Genomic DNA, 19,978 nt, shown 5'->3' with positions numbered 1-19,978 from the left:
TTGCTCCGACAAGTGTCTGACTTGTCCAGAGAGCACGCGAGAGACCCTAGATTTATATTTGTAAGGGGAAGCGAAAGGATTTATATAAAATGCTCAGACTGTATTTGCCCAGCAGGCTAATTTAAGCATTTTAATAATATGTTTTTATTTATTTATTTATTTATTTATTATTATTATTATTATTATTATTATTATTATTATTATTATTTGTTGTTGTTGTTGTTGTTGTTGTTGTTATAAGTCAGTGTTCTTAGAACTCCGCTGCTTACAATTACCACTAGTGATTGTTACATCAGTATTAGTATGTTCAGTTAAGAACATTGTTTTCACAGTTCATTGGTATGTTAATTTTGGAATCATTGATTAAAATAATGAATATTTCAGGGGTCCTCAGACGTATTCCACTGTATGCGAACAATGCAATTTATCAGAACAAATGCCAGCACAATTTGTAGCCTAGATGTTTTTTTTTTTTTTTTTTTCATGAATAAATGAAAGCAAATTAATACTTGCTAATACAAGCAATACACAAGCAAGAGTGTTCGTGGCATGTCGTGTGCGATCCCAATTATCTAGAAACGAAACAATATAGACGTACGTCACTCTGGACATTATTGGGTACCTCATCAACTTCCTAAAATAGCTGTTTCTTTCAGGTTTCAAAGGAGAATACAGACAGCGAATTAGTTTTTAGTACACAAGTTAGTCAATGACTGAAAACAACACGCTAAAAGTGTTCATTCAACTCTGAAAGAGTAGTCGATATGAGTCCAATAGGGACCATACACTGTAAGAGTTGATACGCTGAATATTTTGCTGTGGAGGAATGCGAAAACCTGTCGCGACAAATCGGTCACCCAAGTTTAAATAATTCCGCATCCTTCACTTCGACTTTGGCCATTATCCAGTGACCATAATGTTAAAGCCAATAACAAAAGCATTAGCTAGGCAGTCATCTGATCAAGTCACCTGACTGAAAAAAATCTTTAAAAAACCTCATGGTAGCAAATAATAGCAGCGCAATCATGAGGTAAACTATTTTGTAAAACGCTGATATTTAATTTAGCCTAAAAGTTACATGTGTGAAATCATATATAAATTAAATGGACAGAAATAGTCAATATAGCTTATATTTAATTGACCTAAAGCAGGCACCGAGAAAGACACCTCGTTTCCCAGAATGCTTTGTCGCCGCTGCAGGAGTGTCTGAATATTGTGCTTGTCTGTTTTTATATTTATGTAGCTAGCTGTATATTTATTTATTTATTAATCAAGTGTTAACGGAAACAACAAAGCGAGAATAAAGAAGACGGTATTGTTGTTTGGATCTCTGCAATGCCTCTCTTTACATCAAATCCATTCGACCAAGATGTTGGTAAGTTATGAGCTGTCACAAGGCGCCGGCTTTTGTTTTGTTTTCTCACGCCTTGGGGTCTTGCAGTTACTGCTTTCTCTGATGATAACCTACCCTACTGTATTGATGGTTTCAATAATATCTCGATGATTAAATAACTAATAATTAATGTCGTTTATTCATTATTAGAGCACAGCAGAATCTCCCTTGTTAGCTACTGCCTTTACGTTATACGCTGAAATGTCTTGCCGCTGTAGCTAGCTAGTCAGCACACTCATAATGTGTAACGTAAGATACTGCTACCTAGCTTGCTAACTAACGTCACCTTGCTAACAAAACAAGAAATGAGTACTAACTTATTATTTTCTGATATAGACACGTAACTAGCTAATTGGCTATCAGGAAAGCTATTATTACAGTATTACTCCATTACTCATTGATCGGTCAGCCAATTGTAGTCAAGTTACGTAGTAACACAGTCAATGTGTCGCGTTTTAATTCAAGCTGGCTAGCTAAAAACCTTTGGGCAGCTAATGCTACATAAACAATGACGGTGCACTTGTTGGGAAGCTTGAAAGCTCGAAGAGACGACAACAGTGTGTTTTGAGCCAGGGCTCTACTTTCTTGTTATATAGCTGGATAATGGATATTAGCCTGTTAATGGTAATTGCTCGTTAGCTTGTGCTATCAGCTATTCTGTAACGTTACGCCGTGTTTGCCATTGTTCAGTGAGTTTCTCACTAACGCTCACATTAATGAAGTTAACATGCTATTTGACAAGCGACAATTTGGGTGGCCTAATTTAAGCGGTTAATTGATTTGACTGACCTAACAAACATCTGCAAACAATTAACGAAAAATACTGTTATCCCCCAACCCCCATCCATATATGACTTGGGTAACTACATCGTTAGCTTACTGGAGTCATTGAATCAACCCCTGTTTTTCCCATTCCTCACGAATTAAGACAGTTATTTTCTGCCATTTGTTGCCCATAAATAATTTATTTGCTTGCACAGCATAGCAGGCCACGGAAACCAAATTAAGAATTTTGTTTATTTTTCATAAACTTTTGTGAAAATGTAGTGTTTAATAAAATATATTAGGACAAGGTCAGTTTAGTAGAGGACCCATTTATGTCACGCGTGTCTGTCGATTATTTACTATTCTAAACCTAAGATAAAGGACACCTCAGACAATTTCATGCATTTTGGGTGGTTGCACCTGACGTGAGAAAGTGTATTTTCATTCGTCGTTATGACGATTGGCTTTAGTAAACATGCTAGATTACATCCCGTATATGACAAGGACATTACATAAGTATGTTATAAACGATCATTAACGATAGCCATCTGTTTACATTGCATACAGTTATTTGTATTTATTAACGGTAAGCTGCTGCACGTCTCTCTTGAAAATTAGATATTTTATCTCAGGAGACAAGCCTGGATAAATAAATGTTAAATAAATAAAAATATTTAACATGCAAATGTTTGTTCATATTTTTTGTTTTAAAGACATTTTGAACATTTCTGATGAGTGCAGTAGATTCACAGTAAAGACTTTATTTTAAATGACCCACCCAATAAAGGGTGACATGAATTTTTGAATACTCAGGGTGAATATGTACTGATGTAAATAAGAACCCCTGTCTGTTCCCACAGTCTGTCAAGTTACCACATGTAGCCTATTGACAGATAAAAGCAAGAGGCAGACAAACGCAATAGATGGTTTACCTACATTGTATTCTAAATGTTTTCTCTTTTGCTTTCCAGAAAAAGCTACCAGTGAGATGAACACAGCTGAGGACTGGGGCCTGATCCTGGATATTTGTGATAAAGTAGGACAGTCACGCACAGGGTATGCTTGATTTATTTACAGCACCCTATTTTCAGACACTTATCGCAGGAGAACGGTAAATGGTTGGGTAGTGGTGTGCTTAATGTTTTGTTAGATCTGGAATCCTTTGACATCTGACTGTGTAACATAAAAAGAATCAGCAGATGGATCTGTAGAAAAATGCAATCACTTCCTGAAAGGAGGCAAGTTCATTTTGGGTTTTGAAGGACATTGTAAATGGGAAATCGGGTTTCTCTGAGAACCTAAGGAAGACTGTGATGAATTGCTTTATAAAGCCACTCATGGCAGATGATTGAGGGAAAGGAAAAGTAACACATAACCTGCCGTAGTAGGCTGTTCACTTCTCTTGCTTTGTGTTATTATGTGTGGTTTTGCCAGGATTCATTGCCTATGGGTAAATGAGGATGGAAGTTGATTTCACAGAACTTGCATAGACCACCGAAAAAAGTCTCTAAAATAAAGATAGGGTGTTGATTTTACAGGGTCGATCCTGTTAACTCTCTCATCTTTATTTAAATACCTGAATGTCTTTAACAGGATGGATGTCTATGTTTTAAAAAATGAAAAACACTAAATGTGTACTCTATCTGATCTTGTAAACACTGAGATATATGCAATTGAATAAACGAGCAATGCTCTACAGCTTGGCCATAATGGATGAGGTGCACAACGTGTTGGCTGTGTGCTTGCCCAATGTCTCAGTAGTGCATGCTGCCCCTTTGCAATTCCAGTTGTGAGAGGCAATGTTGTAGCTTTTGTCAGCACACTGATCTGAGGTTGACAAAATTTGTATGAGCAAAAGTAGGACAATTAGTTTGCTAGGAAAAATTGAGTGAAATAATTGTGGCGCATTGTGATTTTTCCTGCATACAAACAGTGAGAAGTGAAATTTGTATTGGAGGGTGCAAAATTTATGGGCGTAGCATGCATAATTGTATGCAAGCAACCTACTATCACTTGCTCTGTGCCTGTGCTGGCACAGTTGCTCTGTGTTGGGAACATCATCTTTGACCTTGTTTGTTCAGGGACGATGTGATCCCCAGCATTCTGAGGTTATCTGCAATATGACTGCCAAAGATATATTAAGGTTTCATACGGTAACGGTCTGAATTTAATAAACATGTCATTAATATTGATCTGAATAAACTGCTTATAAACTGTTTAGTGCTTAGAATATCTGAGACAGCAGTCCTTTAAAATGGGTTAGTCCAGATTCACCTGCAGCTAAAAGCCTAAGTCTGGAGAGGTCTTAGGACAGGAAAAAATTTCAGGAAGATTCAATTCAGTGGTTAATTAAACCTCTCCATGCATACCCCCAACTGATTACGGGTATTTGATGTTGCACCTCTAGCACACTGAAGCACAATTATTGAAGCCATTGATTAGTTGCATCATGTGTGCTTGAGCTGGAACACATCAAATACCTAGATTTGGCTGGTGGTACCTGAGGAGAGGTTTGGGAACCCCTGATCTAATGGATTGCCTCTGCGGAGGTTGTTGTTAAAACCTTCTGGCTTTGGTATAGTGAGTGTTACAATCTCGTTTTACTGTTGGACACATTTAGCTTCCTTCAGGGCTTATCCATTTTGGTTCTTTGCGCTGCATTATTTTCTCCATCTGAAGCAGTTTGTATGACAGTGCAATATAAAAGGCAAGACCGATAATGTCAGTGCTTTTTTAATATGCCGGCCTAATCGTCACATTCTTTTAAAGTATTAACATCATAATTTTTAGGTGGACCTATTTCTCATAACATCACTTATAGCTCATAACAAACTATTTGGATCAGTCAACCCCCCCCCCCCCCCCCAGTCCCAAGTTATGCTCTTAAAATCAGTCCCAAACAGGAATAGGCTACATATTTCTGCTTGTTACATTAATGTAATGGCAGGACAATTTTTTAGAATTACTTGAGTTGGTTTCACTAAGTTAGCATCAGCAGGCCTGATATTCTCTTTGTTAAAGGGATAATGTTGTTAGAGAAAGTGTTAGCCTTGCGCTATGCTGTCATACAGTACTGTGTAAGCCTGGGCAGCTGAGCGCGAATGAGAGCAGGGTAGCTGGCTACAGTGGCGGGTAGATAGCGCAAGCCTCTTTAGCACCAGGTCCGAATAAGAAAGTGCATCACTGCAGGTTCTATAATTAGCGCCCCTCATAGCTCTCAGTAGAAATTTGTGTAAACCGAAGACACCACCAAATATAGTGCAGACCAACTAATCCTGATCCAGTTACACACGTTCAGGTTTCCGTCCCCGATATCAAGGCCTCACAATGCAAAGGTGTGGAAGGCTTGTGCCCCCGATGCCAGGAGCTAGTCTGCCATTTAACCTAGTTCTGAAGTAGGCCTATGCTTTCACATTTTTCTTTTTCAGTGCAATGTAGCTTATCTTGTCTAATATTGAGCTTGTTTTGCCTTATTTTGTCTTGTGTAAAATTCTAGTTGTTTGCCTTCCCGTATTATAGCTGGTCCATGAACATTTGTTTTTAAAATAAAATCAACATTTATGGGAAGCTGATTTTCTTTGCCTTTGAATTATAAGCTTCATGAACTGTTAAAACCCTCCCTCAGTATATCTTTCATGTGGCCTGTTGCCACTGTAGATTCCATTAAGTAGGACTGTGGCATACTCCTGTGTAGAGGCTACTTGGCCTTATTGCCAGGAGCTTTTGGCTTTGGAAAATGGTAAAAGCGCTTCACTGGTCACTTTCACTTAAGAGCACTTCTTGCATTTTAACGGCTTGTTTAGAATGATACTTGCTTATTCTCGCTGTATCAGAGTTCTACCTGGATACCCAGTGAAGACAATCAGTCATAGCCTGTTTGCTTACGGGGTCATGCAGTGCATTGCTCCATTAAGAATGGCTAGTGATTTTTAATTGGCTTAGTTGGGCAGCATTTTATGATTCAGTGGAGAATTACTTTAATTCTTTTTCTTTTAAAGTTTTATTTATTTTTAAATTCAAATAAGATTACAGTCTCTTGCACTTTTTAAATTAACTCTGTGACACCGTACAACTCTGGGTGTTTAATTGTCAAGAATGTTGCATTCAGACATTAAGTTTTTCAAAGGAATTGCACAGTGTTTTTGGCTGAACTGCAACAGCGGGGCCAGCCCTACAAACGCGAATGTCTGTGACTGACTGAGTGACTGAGTGATGAAGTTACACCATTGGTCGGCCGGATGAAGTGTGTTAGGTCCAGCCATATACTAGGTTTTGACCTGGTCTTGTTATTATATGATCTTACATTTGGCCCTTGAAGCTCACATGTGAGTACATGTGGTAAGTTTTTTGCATGCAGTATTTCTGTCATTAGTTTAAATGTATTATTAGTCATGAACATTTCCATAATGCCACGTAGGAAGTTTATTATGTTTAGCTTTGTAGACAAATGAATCCAGTACCTTATTTTGGCACCTGTTGTTGTTTATGCTGTACTATAATTATTCAGCTGGTACATCTCTGCTGCACTGCAGAGCTCAGTGGAAAGGGACTGAGCCTCAAGATCCAGGTATATCCGTGTGGAATATTACCAAATTATGAAAACCTAAGTAGTAAAAACCTAGGCCTATATTATTAAAGAAAATGAAAATCAAAGACACTATTAACAGTATAGCGTTGGTGTTTTCTGATAAATATGTTTGTGTGACTTGTTTTACAGGCCCAAAGAATGCCTTCGGTCAGTGATGAGGAGAGTGAACCATAAGGACCCACATGTTGCTATGCAGGCGCTGACAGTAAGTGAACACAGGGCTCACCATAGTCTGCCAGTATTGAGTTTAAATATTACAACAGTGTCTTTGTAATACTGCATTTAGTGTGCTCTGTCTGCTCAGTTTCGGCACTGTACAATGAAAATAAACTCTTTATAAGAAAGGTTCATAAGAAAATAAAGAGATGAACTACATTTTATTTTGTTATTCATTTTAATAGGGATTAACAAACTGGACTACTGAAAATATTTCAGGTTGAGTTCTGACACCAGTACAAGAGGATATATGTGGAAGTTAATAAGTATTTTTTTCACGGTGTGGAATTAAAACTTGCCACCAGCCAAATACTGTTAAGATTTTGATTGCGACTGGTACGATTTTCTACTCTAGTAGCCGCTTTGGCAGGTAACCAACCAGGTTGTGTTGTATTGTACGGTGATGTTGCTGGTAGAATGTTGAAAATGTGTCATTTCCACAAGCCACTCTGGCCTTAGGGAGAAAAAAGTTAATGCACTGATTTAAAAAAAAAAAAAAAATTTTATACAGTTGTCAATACAGAGATAACCTTGCTACTGTAGATTACATAGCAGGCCTCTTGGAGTGTTCAAAACCAGGAATGACTCAGTGCTAGATATTCTGTGGGCAGAAGGAAAATGATGAGTCTAGGAAGGCCGAATGGCCGGTGTTCATCACCGTCTTTATGTTCTTTTGTTGTTGGGATGTGTCAGAGGACAAGAGCAAGCTGTCTGCCATTCTCCTTTATTTCTTCTGCCGGTTTAGACTCAGAGAATGAGCAAGGATGGATGCATAAAGAAAATGTTTAGTTTCTTTTAACTAGGGAATCACTGCTTGCAATTGCTATCCTCAGAGGAAAGTGTCGCTCACTAAACTGATACTAGTCATTGGAATGTGGGGTGTATGCCATATATGACACTGGATGCAAGCACAATATTTGTGTTCAAGACGGTAATCTTTGAAACTACCCAGTGCGGACACTGGCCATCTGATCCATCCAGTGAGTCGTTGCTTATAATTAAATACTGAAATCTGCATTGGTATGTCAGCAACTAAGATGCACACCTTTCTGCATTTTTCTTATTGTAGCTTCTTGGGGCATGTGTATCAAACTGTGGTAAAATTTTTCATCTAGAAGTTTGCTCCAGAGATTTTGCAAGTGAAGTCAGCAATGTCTTGAATAAGGTAAGTGTTATTTTCTTTTGTCCATAAGCTCTGTATTACTCGAAATTAATGGAGTTTACATAAATCTGATGGGGTTGGCAAATTGTCCAAGACTAACAATGCTGAAAGCACATAACAGCAAATAATCACACCAGTTTTTCTGATCACAAAACCATGACAGAAGCGTGACTTGTGTTTTAAATGTGCAATGTAGACTCGTTTAGATACCGTAGAATTGCAGTTTGCAGTTGTACTTGGATCCCTGTGCTGAAATGCTGATCTGTTCCTCCTATCGGAGAGCTCATCCCTGAATATGACATTGTACCTGATATGTATACCCTGATATGATAACTTGATATGATAAACCTGTTGGCCAAATGAGTGAGTGATATCAAAATAAATTATGCTATGCCAAATAAAGCATAATTAACTGAGGAGAAAGTGAATGAAAGCATGTTCCTTGATAATACTATCTTACCAATGGAACCTGTTTTCCTGTAATTTATGATAAGATAACATAAGATGTTGATCATAATAGCTTGTTAATGCATATTATGTATATCATATGTGAAAATAAGCTAATAATCAAATGATATTTGTTTTTTGCTGATAGTAATATGTTAAAATGAGTTTGAGATTCCTTGACGTACTGTTATTAGGTTGGAACATTTTAGATCTGGACCACACCCTACCGCTGAATACTTCAAATTGAGCTGGAATTTCCTTTAGGGATAGTCGGCCCATTGATCCATTTACACCTCAAGAAATGAGTCTGGTCTATTTCAGGGTCACCCGAAAGTGTGTGAGAAGTTGAAAGCACTAATGGTGGAATGGGCAGAGGAGTTCCGGAATGATCCCCAGCTCAGCCTGATCTCAGCCATGATTAAGAACCTGAAAGAGCAGGGCGTGGCCTTCCCCACGGCGGGATCCCAGGTGGGCAGAACCGCGAGGGCTGTGCGCCTCGCTCATCGATGTTCACAGCAAGGGGTTGCGTTTCTGGTTTTAGTCCGTGATCAGGATGAATGGGTGGGCATTTATTAAAAGTTCATTGAAAAGGGGGGTTTTACATATACAAATGGGACAGTTGACCCTGGGGTGGGGGAAGGTTAAACTCTGTCCACTCTTACTGTATGTATATGACTCTTTAAACATCTTGGTATTGAGTTCATCATTTTAACTGAAGGATTGAACATTGGCTCTTACTAAATGACTGCTGCAGACACATTAAGGGAAGTGCTCATGCTGAGAGGCTGAAATGGAGTGTGTAAACAAAATGTACTGCGAATAATGTATTGAGCATTTCAATCTTGTGGAAAATTGTTTATTTCTCATTTTAGGCAGCAGAACAGGCTAAGGCAAGCCCTGCTTTAGTAGCTAAAGACCCCTCTATCACAGTAAACAAAAAGGAAGAGGAGGACTTGGCTAAAGGTAAGGTGTGCTTGCAAATAAATCCACTTCTTAGATGAAAACATAATGTGAGATTCATATTTAGCATTTAATTGTGTTGAGTCGGCTGGATGATGATTAAAAAATAATTATCAGCCAGCCTAGTACTGTGAAAAAGTATTTACCCCCCTTTCCTGATTTCCTCTATTATTTGTCACACTGAATGTTTTTTAACGATTATTGCATTTATTTAATGAAAAAAGTAATCAAACTCCCATATCAACCATTTGGAAAAAGTAAACTTAATAATTAGTTGTGCCACCTTTAGCATCAATAACTGCAACCAAATGCTTCCTATGATTGGATCAGTCTTTCCCATCACAGTGGAGGAATTTTAGCCCACTCTTATTTGCAGAACTGCTTTAATTCAGACAATTTGGTGGCTTTTTGAGAATGAACTTCTCATTTCAGGTCCTGCCACAGCCTCTCTGTTGGTTTCAAGACAGGACTTCATCTAGGACACTCCAAAATTTTAATTTTGTTTCTTTTCAGCTGTGTTCAATCAGTTGAGTCTAATTATCAGATAAATTTGGTTAATTGGTTGATGGAGTAACTAAGGGAGAAATTACTGTTTCACATGGGTGATATGGGAGTTTGATAACTTTTTTCATTAAATAAACAAAGTAATAATTGTAAAAATGTGTTTTGTGTGTACTCAGGTTACTTGCATTTTGTCTAAAGGTCTGAAACCATTCAGTCTGACAAATATGCAATAATAGAGGAAATCAAATACTTTTTCATGGTACTGTATAAATATCATTTTTATATACAGATCAAAAATATAATAATAACAAACAGGACAGCCAAGCAAAACAAATAAAATGAAAAAGAAGGGGGTGGGTGTCAAGTTGTTTTGTTGCAAAAGGCATTCAGCTAAATATTGCCATTCCCAACAGCTATTTAAAGAGAAAGGAGAACTTTTCTCTGTTCAAACTAGTTGTTGTCAGGTGCTCCAAAATGAAAACATAAATTAAAATAAGTGACAGGTTGCACCGGTCGACAGTGACGTACCTAAGTGAAATTGGGAGCGTGTGAGTGCCATGGCTGTTATTTCACACACTGTGCTCCATTGTAATCCTGGAAAAGTGCAGTGCAGGGGGCGGCTCGGTTGTTTATGCTACAGTACCTTGGGTTTGGCTTAGTCGGCAGAATCGTGGACACCACCAGTAATCCAGCTTCACGCTGATTGCGTTTCGGTGCTGCCAGCATTTGAGGACAAGGGGAGGGGCGCTTATCTTTCACTAGAGGTGGCTGGGACTACTGTGCGGACGCATTTTAAACCCATGTACTGTATGAGCTTTTATGTGTGGAGAAAGTCCACTGTGGGAAAGGTATATCCCTAAGGGAAAAGCTGAGCCAGTAATCCTTTAATATTTCTTTAAAAACACGAAGGAGGGGTGGATGTGACGTGGCTATCCATTACACAAAATACAGTCGATTATGTTGGATCTGAATATGTTGAAAATGCTGAACTTAAACTAAACAGAAGCCTTGAATTTTTTTAATTTTTAAACTGTTATGGTGAAGATCCCAAATATGTGCTTAGAATGCTCTACTGGTAATTTAAAGCAGTGGAGTGCTTCCACACTTAGAATTAAAAAAAAAAAAACAGTCAGAAAGACTTAGCTGCTGTTTAAAGGGTTAAAAAGGCTTGAGTGATAAGCCACAGATTCCTGTGTCACCTTCATTGACATGAGTTGGCAGAAGAGGAGGTAGCCAGTGGATTGCTGCAGCATGTACAGACTCGTCAGCTTGTGCTCCTCTCTGTCCTCCAGCCATTGAGCTGTCCCTGAAGGAGCAGAGGACCCCCCAGGCCCCCCTCTCCTCCCTCTACCCCAGCACCTCAGGCCTGGTCTCCAACCACAAGCCCGAGGGCAGGAAGGTGCGGGCCATCTACGACTTCGAAGCTGCTGAAGACAACGAGCTGACGTTCAAATCGGGAGAGATCATCACCATCCTGGATGACAGGTAGACTCCACCAACCAACCAACCCCGTTTACTTTCAACGTTCAGTCAGTCCATCAGTGATTATTGTGGTAGAGTGCTATTGCGAAACCACTTGTCAGACAATATTTTGCAATTGTCATGGTTACTATAGTAGTTTTCATATTGTTGTCTCATTTTACTGTGTGCTGTTCCTGACCTGTTAATCAAGATGATAAGGAATGACCCTTTTGGTTTCTTTGTCAAAGAAAAAGTAGAAAAGTATTTTTTCCAAGTTGTGAATTTGGTATAATTCATATTGCACTTTTCACAAAGGGCCCATATGTCGAAGCACTGCACAGACAGTCCATAGCGATCATTCTTGTTGCTCCAGTAATTTGGTTGATGTTCAGTTCTTTTTTTTTTTCCTGTTGTGTTTTTTCCTCAATTTTCCTTTTCTTCACATAGTGACCCCAACTGGTGGAAAGGGGAAACGTATCAAGGAGTGGGCCTGTTCCCCTCTAACTTTGTGACCGCAGACCTCACGGCGGAGCCTGAGATGAGTGAGTGTGCGCCTTCCTGGCTTCCTCTGTGCCTGCGCTGGGCTCCGCCCTGCCCTTCATCCCTCTCACCCTCTCTGTCCATCTCGCTGCAGTGAAAACGGAGAAGAAAACGGTGCAGTTCAGCGACGAGGTGCAGGTGGAGACCATCGAACCCGAACCAGAACCCGTGTACATCGATGAGGTGAGAGAAATCCGGTCTTTTTTTTATCTTGTGAAATGAAGCGCCGTTCAATAAGTTAATCCATCTCGCGTGGCCAGGGCCAGCTTTGCCAGTTATTTGCATCAGCTTAGGGTGGACAAAGTGTATTTGGTGGACAGGTGTGACTATTATTCACAGCAAGAATGGACTAACGTTTCTTCTCTCTCGGTGGCTCCATGCTATGCATGTTAGTGGCCAAGTGGTGTTTAAAATTACACAGCTCTACGAAGGTCAGTTGTGACTGTGTTTTATCCTCTAGGAAAAAATGGACCAGTTGTTGCAGATGATCCAAAGTGCCGACCCCACAGACAATCAGCCAGACGCCACCGAACTCCTTCAGCTGGAGGGTAGGACACGTCTCCATCATCTAGCACTAAAACCCACCTCTGACTACATTACATTACATTCATTTGGCAGATGCTTTTATCCAAAGCGACATACAATAAGTGCATATCGAAGGTCATTGTACAATAATCATTTTGTAACAGTTATTCATAGCCATGAATACATTAAGTCCAGTTCACACAGTAAAAATTACTCTGACCTAACCTATGCTCAAACTAGGAGGCATGGCGAGCTACAACATCAAGATATTGATACAAAGTACAATATGAGTGCTGGATGGAGGTACATGTAAAATGAAAGTGGCACAGGAGGTGCATGTGTAACATGAAAGTGCTATAGGAACAAAGTAGGGGGATTTCAGTGAAAAAAAGTATCCCAGATTAGGAGTGCCTGGCAAGGCTGTGATAGTTAGTCCAGGTATACTCTGAAGAGATGAGTCTACAGACAACGGCGGACGATGGACAATGACTGAGTGGTTTATAGAGGAACAGGGAGTTTGTTCCACCACTGGGGAGCTAGGGTGGAAACCCACCTCTGGCTACCTCACACCTGCAGTACAAACCAGCACTAAACCCACCTCTGACTACCACACACCTGCAGTACAAACCAGCACTAAACCCACCTCTGACTACCACACACCTGCAGTACAAACCAGCACTAAACCCACCTCTGACTACCTCACACCCACAGTACAAACCAGCACCAAACCCACCTCTGACTACCTCACACCCACAGTACAAACCAGCACTAAACCCACCTCTGACTACCACACACCTGCAGTACAAACCAGCACTAAACCCACCTCTGACTACCTCACACCCACAGTACAAACCAGCACTAAACCCACCTCTGACTACCACACACCTGCAGTACAAACCAGCACTAAACCCACCTCTGACTACCTCACACCCACAGTACAAACCAGCACAAACCCACCTCTGACTACCTCACACCCACAGTACAAACCAGCACTAAACCCACCTCTGACTACCACACACCTGCAGTACAAACCAGCACTAAACCCACCTCTGACTACCTCACACCCACAGTACAAACCAGCACTAAACCCACCTCTGACTGACTCACACCCACAGTACAAACCAGCACTAAACCCCCCTATGACTACCTCACACCTGCAGTACAAATCAGCACTAAACCCACCTCTGACTACCACACACCCACAGTACAAACCAGCTCTAAACCCACCTCTGACTACCACACACCTGCAGTACAAACCAGCACTAAACCCACCTCTGACTACCTCACACCTGCAGTACAAGCCAGCACTAAACCCACCTCTGACTACCTCACACCTGCAGTACAAGCCAGCACTAAACCCACCTCTGACTGTTTCTTTGTTCTATCAGGTGCCTGCAATCAGATGGGTCCCCTTATCGACCAGAAACTAGAAGATATTGACAGGTGCTCAAATGCCTTAATGGTTTGAAGAGTTGTGTGAGACCAAGTGCCGCCATTTAAATGCTTGAAGCTACGTAGCTGTGTATTTTAAAATGTAGTATTTGAGTAGAAAAGAACTGAAGAAACAAGTGTGTGTATTTTATAGCGTAGGGCAAAGAGAACATTCTGGAACGTATTATATGCAACAATTATTAAAATGAGCAATTATATGCAACACTTATTAAAATGAGCAATTCATCTTTTTATACAAATTGAAATTAAATTAGTTTATTAATAGCCACATTTTAACCTTAATTCCACATTCCATATTTATTTGACCTGCAGAATTGGCCGTTTCCTGTTAGGGGGCGTGGGCTCTGTGCACTGTGACAGGCGTGTCCGTGGTCTTTCAGGAAACACTCGGAGCTGTCGGATCTGAACGTGAAGGTGATGGAGGCGCTCTCTCTGTACGCCAAGCTGATGAACGAGGACCCCGTGTACGCCATGTACACCAAGCTGCAGAGCCAGCAGTACTACGTGCAGCAGCCTCCCTCCGGCTCCCAGCAGGTAGGGCCTACTTTACCGCCAGATATGCGGTAGCGCTATCGCCTATCCTCAGCTAAAAACCAGTCAGCTGTGTATAGGCTTGCTATTCGGTTTTGTCTTTCTTTTAACATAGAGAGATGGACAGACAGATGCTAGAGAGAGAGAGATGGACAGACAGCCTCATCATTGGACGTTCAAATAAGTACTTTGTTTCTGCATATAGTTTTTATATTTATTCATGCATATTTGCTGCCCAGAATCTCTAAACTAGGCCCTGACAAATGTCTGTTTGTATTATAACAAGATGAAGTAATGATGTTTTACTAACTTCAAAATCTTTATTTTCTAAAATTTCAAATTAAATTTTGTTAGAAAGTGTCCAAAAATCTAAATAAACTAAAGGATGATCATCAGGCCCTAAATTATAGGAGTTATGCTTAATCATTTTAATCACACCAAGGTGGTTTCTTAGACCTTCAGTGTGTAAGTCACACTATACAGTACTTCATTTAATTGCCTCAAGAAGTTCAAACTTTAAACTATCATCTACCAAGATTTACATTGCAGGAGAAATTGCCTGAGCAGTTTTAATACATGTAAGTTGCATAATTATTCCCATAAACACAGGATCGCTGTATGTTAGAGACACCTAATCCCATTCACCCTTGTGAGGATCGTTTTGCAGCCTGTATAACTGGAAGAATTTTTAACCACCGGTTTACAGCAACATTACGTTTTTAATAATATTAACTTTATTGATGAAGCACCTTTCGTACATGAAATGTAGCTCAAAAGTGCTTTACATTCAGAACTAATATCAAAACAATTTCAAAAAATGTTATGTAAAATACAACAAAATAAGGCAATGCAAATATAATCTAAAACAATATAAAACCGATATGAATAAAATAATACAGGATAAAATAAAAAACAGATATTTTATGGCAATTTAACAGTGGTCTCTTGCTTTATTAAATTACTGATGGGGGTTACTTTTTCCTAATCATTCAGCTGAATTGACATGGTTCTAAAATTCTGTGTAATTGGGGAAGTGTCTTCAGTTGTGAAATATGTATGAAACGCAGGGTGCTTTTTTGAGGGTGCTTTGGTGTTCCTTTCTTACAGTACGGGACCTGCAGCACATCACGTAACATAACAGAACATAACATAACATAATGAGGAAAACAGGCCATACAGCCCAACAATGCTCACCATTTTCCTGACTAAACTGTACGTGTGCGTACCTGCTGGCTGTACACTCTCTAGTGAATCATACTGAGAGAGCTAGTTTCCAGGAGTAAAGATAAATCTAAGCTTGTTAGCAGGCATGTACCGCACGCATCAATATGAGATAAGCATGCATTTTCTTGAGTGACCTGGATGTCATAACATTGATATAGTTGAGTGAAGTATGATCAGTGCGACTATGAGAGCAGTTGCACATTATTCATCGAGCACTGTGCTTGTGTTTGAGGCCTACACTTTATACCCACATTTTTTGTCAGCCTAATCATAATATGCTAATATGCTAAAAATAGTGTTATACTTCAGAAGCCTCTAGCGTCATTGTGTCCAGTGCTAAATCTCCACCCACATGGGGCATGAGATGGGCTCTTGATCACTTTGGCAGGAGACAGGCTAACATAGTCAGGAAGCGGTCCTGCTGAAAAGTCCCTTCCCTCTTCAGATAAGGCTGCAACAGCATTTTGGGACCTTTGAACCTGTCTGTCTGCGATATCCTTTCCTCTGCTTGCATGTGACCTGTGACCTCAGGCTGTCAAACATCCAATCGTTTGCATGACAATAAGCTGTTCACCCTGACCATGAAAAGGAAAACAATCCTTTGAATTGTAGCTTAAAGATCAAAGCAACATCAGCCTGTTTGACTAGTGGAGAATGACATGTTGATGATTATCTCACCAATGAGCGTTGTAGTTTGAGCGGGATTCTCCAGTGTGTCTGAAAATGCTCAGTTCAGCATTTGTTGAATACCTTTTATTTCTCTCACTCCCTCTCCCCCCCTCTCTCTCTCTCTGTCCCTCTCTCACTCCCTCTCCCTCTCTCTGTCTCCCCTTCTCCCTCTCTCTTTCCCTCTCTCTCTGTCTCCCCCTCTCTCATTCCCCCCTACCTCTCTCTCTCCTCCTCTCCCTTTCTCTCTCTCTCCTCCTCTCCTCCTCTCTCTCTCTCTCTCTCTCTGCAGGTTTACCCAGGCCAGGCCCCTGTGATGGGGTCCCTGCCACAGGGTTACAGCATGCCCCCTGAGCAGCTGCCCTCACTCAACCAGACGGGACTGCCCCCAAGTCCTGGCCCCGCCCCCACAATGGCTGGCCAGCCTGCACCCAGGTAAAAGGTCAATGGTGAAAGTCACCATTTTGTGACAGCACACTGGCTTGTGCTCGCTACTGTTGGTTTGTAATTGACAGATGCCATTCATAGACAGACAATATATGTATATACACACTGCAGTCATGTATTCCACTGACTTTTGTTATAAACCCACCTTGGTTAAAGCCAGCCCTCATGGCACCTTTGTCCTACCACAGCATGATGGTGAATTCGGCCCCAGGTGGCGCGTACCCCACCCAGCCCGCCATGTACAGCCCCCCGCCGGGCACCACGGACCCCGCATACCTGGGGTCCATGAACGGAGCGGGCGGGACGGGCCAGATGCCCAACTACACGGCAGCTTCTCAGAACATGGCGCCCGCTGCTGAGGGCCAGCAGCCCCTGTACTCCCAGAAGGCTCTGCTGTAGGACTTCCCCAGGGACCCTCAATCCAGGAAACCCTCCCTCACCAGAAACGTGCACTGGATTGTCAGCGCCCTCCTTCTCCAGCAGGGGGCAGTGAAGTGAAGCACGGGATGGGATGCACACCGGTGTACAGCACACGGCTGGTCTCTAATGGAAAGGGGTGACGTTAGCAGTTTTGTTTTTTGTTTTTTGTTAAGGAACACTATTTAGTGGAAGGATGCTGACTACACTAGGCTATGTCATTGTGTAACCGTTGCAAGATTTTAAGATTACTAAAGACTCGTTGCCAGTTGCGGTATGGCTGAATAAAAAAATCCATGCATATATTGTATATATAACAGAATTTCTTTTTTTTTTTTTGTCTATGGCAGGCTCATCTTGTTGGCCTTCCTGTTCTCATTAGCATCTCTTTACTCAGTGTTAATTTGATTTACATTTCAGTATATTTGAATGAGATATAGATATGTTTTTTGTAGTGTATTTTAATTTATATTTGATTTTTATTATCATTATTATGAAATATTCATTTTAATGCACAACACAGTCAGGAATTTTCTGAGGATTGAAAAATAAATCATGTCTACATAATATTCTGCCTAATCCAGTTATAGAATACTTTTCATACAAAAAAGAAACCTCATTTTCAAAATCTGTGTTGCCACCAGAAATTGTACGTTGGATAGACTTGACTAATAAGTTTTTATGGGCCATTAACAAAGACTGTTGATATGAGTTTTTCTCCGTTGTTCTTTTTTTTTTTTCTATTTTTCTTTTAAACAAATCGTGGGACCAGGGATTCACAGTTTTGCACTTTTGTTGAACTTCCAGGCTGCAGCACATTAGTCACTCGGAATGATTCAGGAAAACACTTATGAATTAAGGGTTCCCCTCCCTTATCGTGGAGCTGCACGGATGTTCTCCTCGACTGAACAGTGTTAAAGACTTCCCCCTGAGGCCTGCGCTTACCGTGTGTGACAGTCTGCGGGTCATCCCGTTAGCTGCAGGGTCCACATTACTGTACATTGGCATTGTGCAGAGCTCTCTTGCCTGGCCGTTCACCTCTTTACCTCTCCAGCACGCTGACTCAGCGAGGCCGTGCTGCCGATGAGAAGGAGTAAAGCCAGTCTGTGAGCTCCACATTGCACTGCCCTCGGCTGGGAGTCCAGCCCAGGGCCTGCAAACGAGGCGTGGAGCCAGTTTTCTCCGGTTACCACCCTTCCCACCTTTGACCTGGGAGCTGTAAACAGGGCCTCTTATACAGTCCTTATGGTTTAAGTATTAAACGTTAATGGCCCTTAAGCATAGTGAAGCTGTTGGAACCGTGCCCAACTGTTATCATGTGTGCATTTATGGCAAATGCATCATTAGTGTGCATTTACTGTGCGGTAAGACCACATCCGATGCGAGTTACGGCTGTGTTTGAGTTGAAGAAAATCTGAACTTGTGGCTCAAGCTAAAATGTTGAATTTCTGCATCAAAATTGCGGTTTCTGGTGCCGCGTTCCTTGCTAACAGCCTATAATGACTTGAGACTGACTTTTTTAAAACTTGATTTAGAAATGGCAGGATACATTTGAATATTACACTACGAAAACCATCCTGAGATGTCATGGGAAGAGATGGGAGATATTGTTGTACACAGTGACTACATACTATGGAGTGAGTACTCTTGATACAAGAAGCATATTACACAGTGATCGCATAATGTGGAAACGGTGTCCATGATAGTTTTCAGAAGCTAGTTCTACTCAAGCTTAGAGTGATTCTTCCGGTTCGGTCTGTGCGCCCTGTGTACGGCCGGGCAATGCTGAACACTTTCAACTTTTTTGTTTCACCGGTGCTCCTTGTGATCGAACACTTTAGGATATACAATATATAAATATGTATGTATACAGTACACTTTTATTATCTATTTAAAATTATTGTTCATGTGACAAAGGGAATCCTTTATTGTAGCTGGTTCTCGATTAGGCTTCTGTTTCAGCCTTGTCTGTTTAGGTACTGAGGCCTGGTGGGGTTAATGTGATGATCGTTTTTTCTTGCGACCAAGCAATAGTACATGTATGTAAAAAAAAAAAGAATAAAAAAAACCCACTGAATCTCCAATCCGAGTTCTTTCTGCATGTATGTACTTTGTAGCAGAGTGTCTCACTGGACACTACCGTATACAAATAAAAAAGAATATTTAAACAAAAAAAGAAAAGTCAAAAGCAACAGTTGGATGTTGCGTGCTTTCTTTTTGTACAAGTGATATTTATACAGTATGTATGTAATGTCTTATTCAGAAATTCCCCTCCGTACACAATTCATCTCTTTATTTTTCTCTGACTATGGAAGGTTAATTATCTTGCACTATGTTTCTCTCTTTAAAAAAAAAAACCCAAACTGAAAGCATTGATTGATAGATCTTATGTTAAGAGTTGAATTTGGAACATGGTCATTTGCCTGAATCATGTATTGGGCTTCAATAAAATAAATAGATATGCACATTGAATTGTATGTATGTTTCTTCATAGTTTACGTGTGAGCAAAATTATAGAGTGACTTTTTTGTAATATTAGATTCAATTGGTTCAATTGTTTTGTTTGTTGTCGTTTCTTTTTTTTTAACTACAATGAGCTAATCTACAATGTGTGATTAGTTTAGGGAACAAATATTGAAACCGCCATCATCACAAGCATCAGTTGGATTTTGATCTGATT

The 19,978-nt window shown here is 40.4% G+C and overlaps 1 protein-coding gene across 2 annotated transcripts; it reads left to right on the top strand.

Annotated features, from left to right (window-relative positions):
- Positions 1-1,008: 1,008 nt before the first annotated feature.
- Positions 1,009-19,770, top strand: stam (signal transducing adaptor molecule (SH3 domain and ITAM motif) 1). 2 transcript variants are annotated; one of them, XM_064332866.1, is made up of 14 exons: positions 1,009-1,375; positions 3,130-3,214; positions 6,876-6,951; positions 8,032-8,127; positions 8,893-9,039; positions 9,444-9,534; positions 11,328-11,520; positions 11,944-12,038; positions 12,131-12,219; positions 12,497-12,584; positions 13,950-14,004; positions 14,394-14,547; positions 14,660-14,728; positions 16,727-16,866. In XM_064332866.1, the coding sequence occupies exons 1-13, from the start codon at positions 1,336-1,338 to the stop codon at positions 14,726-14,728; spliced, it is 1,278 nt and encodes a 425-aa protein (XP_064188936.1). In that variant the 5' UTR covers positions 1,009-1,335; the 3' UTR covers positions 16,727-16,866. The 2 variants fall into 2 exon arrangements, with proteins under 2 accessions (XP_064188936.1, XP_064188934.1); XM_064332864.1 differs by lacking the exon at positions 14,660-14,728 and adding an exon at positions 17,070-19,770 and having other exon boundaries at positions 1,011-1,375; positions 16,727-16,869.
- The last annotated feature ends 208 nt before the right edge of the window (positions 19,771-19,978 follow it).

This window comes from Anguilla rostrata, chromosome 4 (genome assembly GCF_018555375.3).
Source record: "Anguilla rostrata isolate EN2019 chromosome 4, ASM1855537v3, whole genome shotgun sequence".
In the NCBI taxonomy this organism is placed as follows: domain Eukaryota; kingdom Metazoa; phylum Chordata; class Actinopteri; order Anguilliformes; family Anguillidae; genus Anguilla; species Anguilla rostrata.
The sequence above is the reverse complement of the archived record's forward strand: the minus strand, read 5'-3'. Positions and strand labels throughout refer to the sequence as shown.

Coding starts and splice junctions, on each gene's coding strand:
- stam (XM_064332864.1), top strand. CDS start 1,336: ATGCCTCTCTTTACATCAAATCCATTCGACCAAGATGTTG. Junction 12,585..13,949: donor CGAACTCCTTCAGCTGGAGG/GTAGGACACGTC, acceptor TTGTTCTATCAG/GTGCCTGCAATCAGATGGGT. Junction 14,005..14,393: donor AAACTAGAAGATATTGACAG/GTGCTCAAATGC, acceptor GTGGTCTTTCAG/GAAACACTCGGAGCTGTCGG.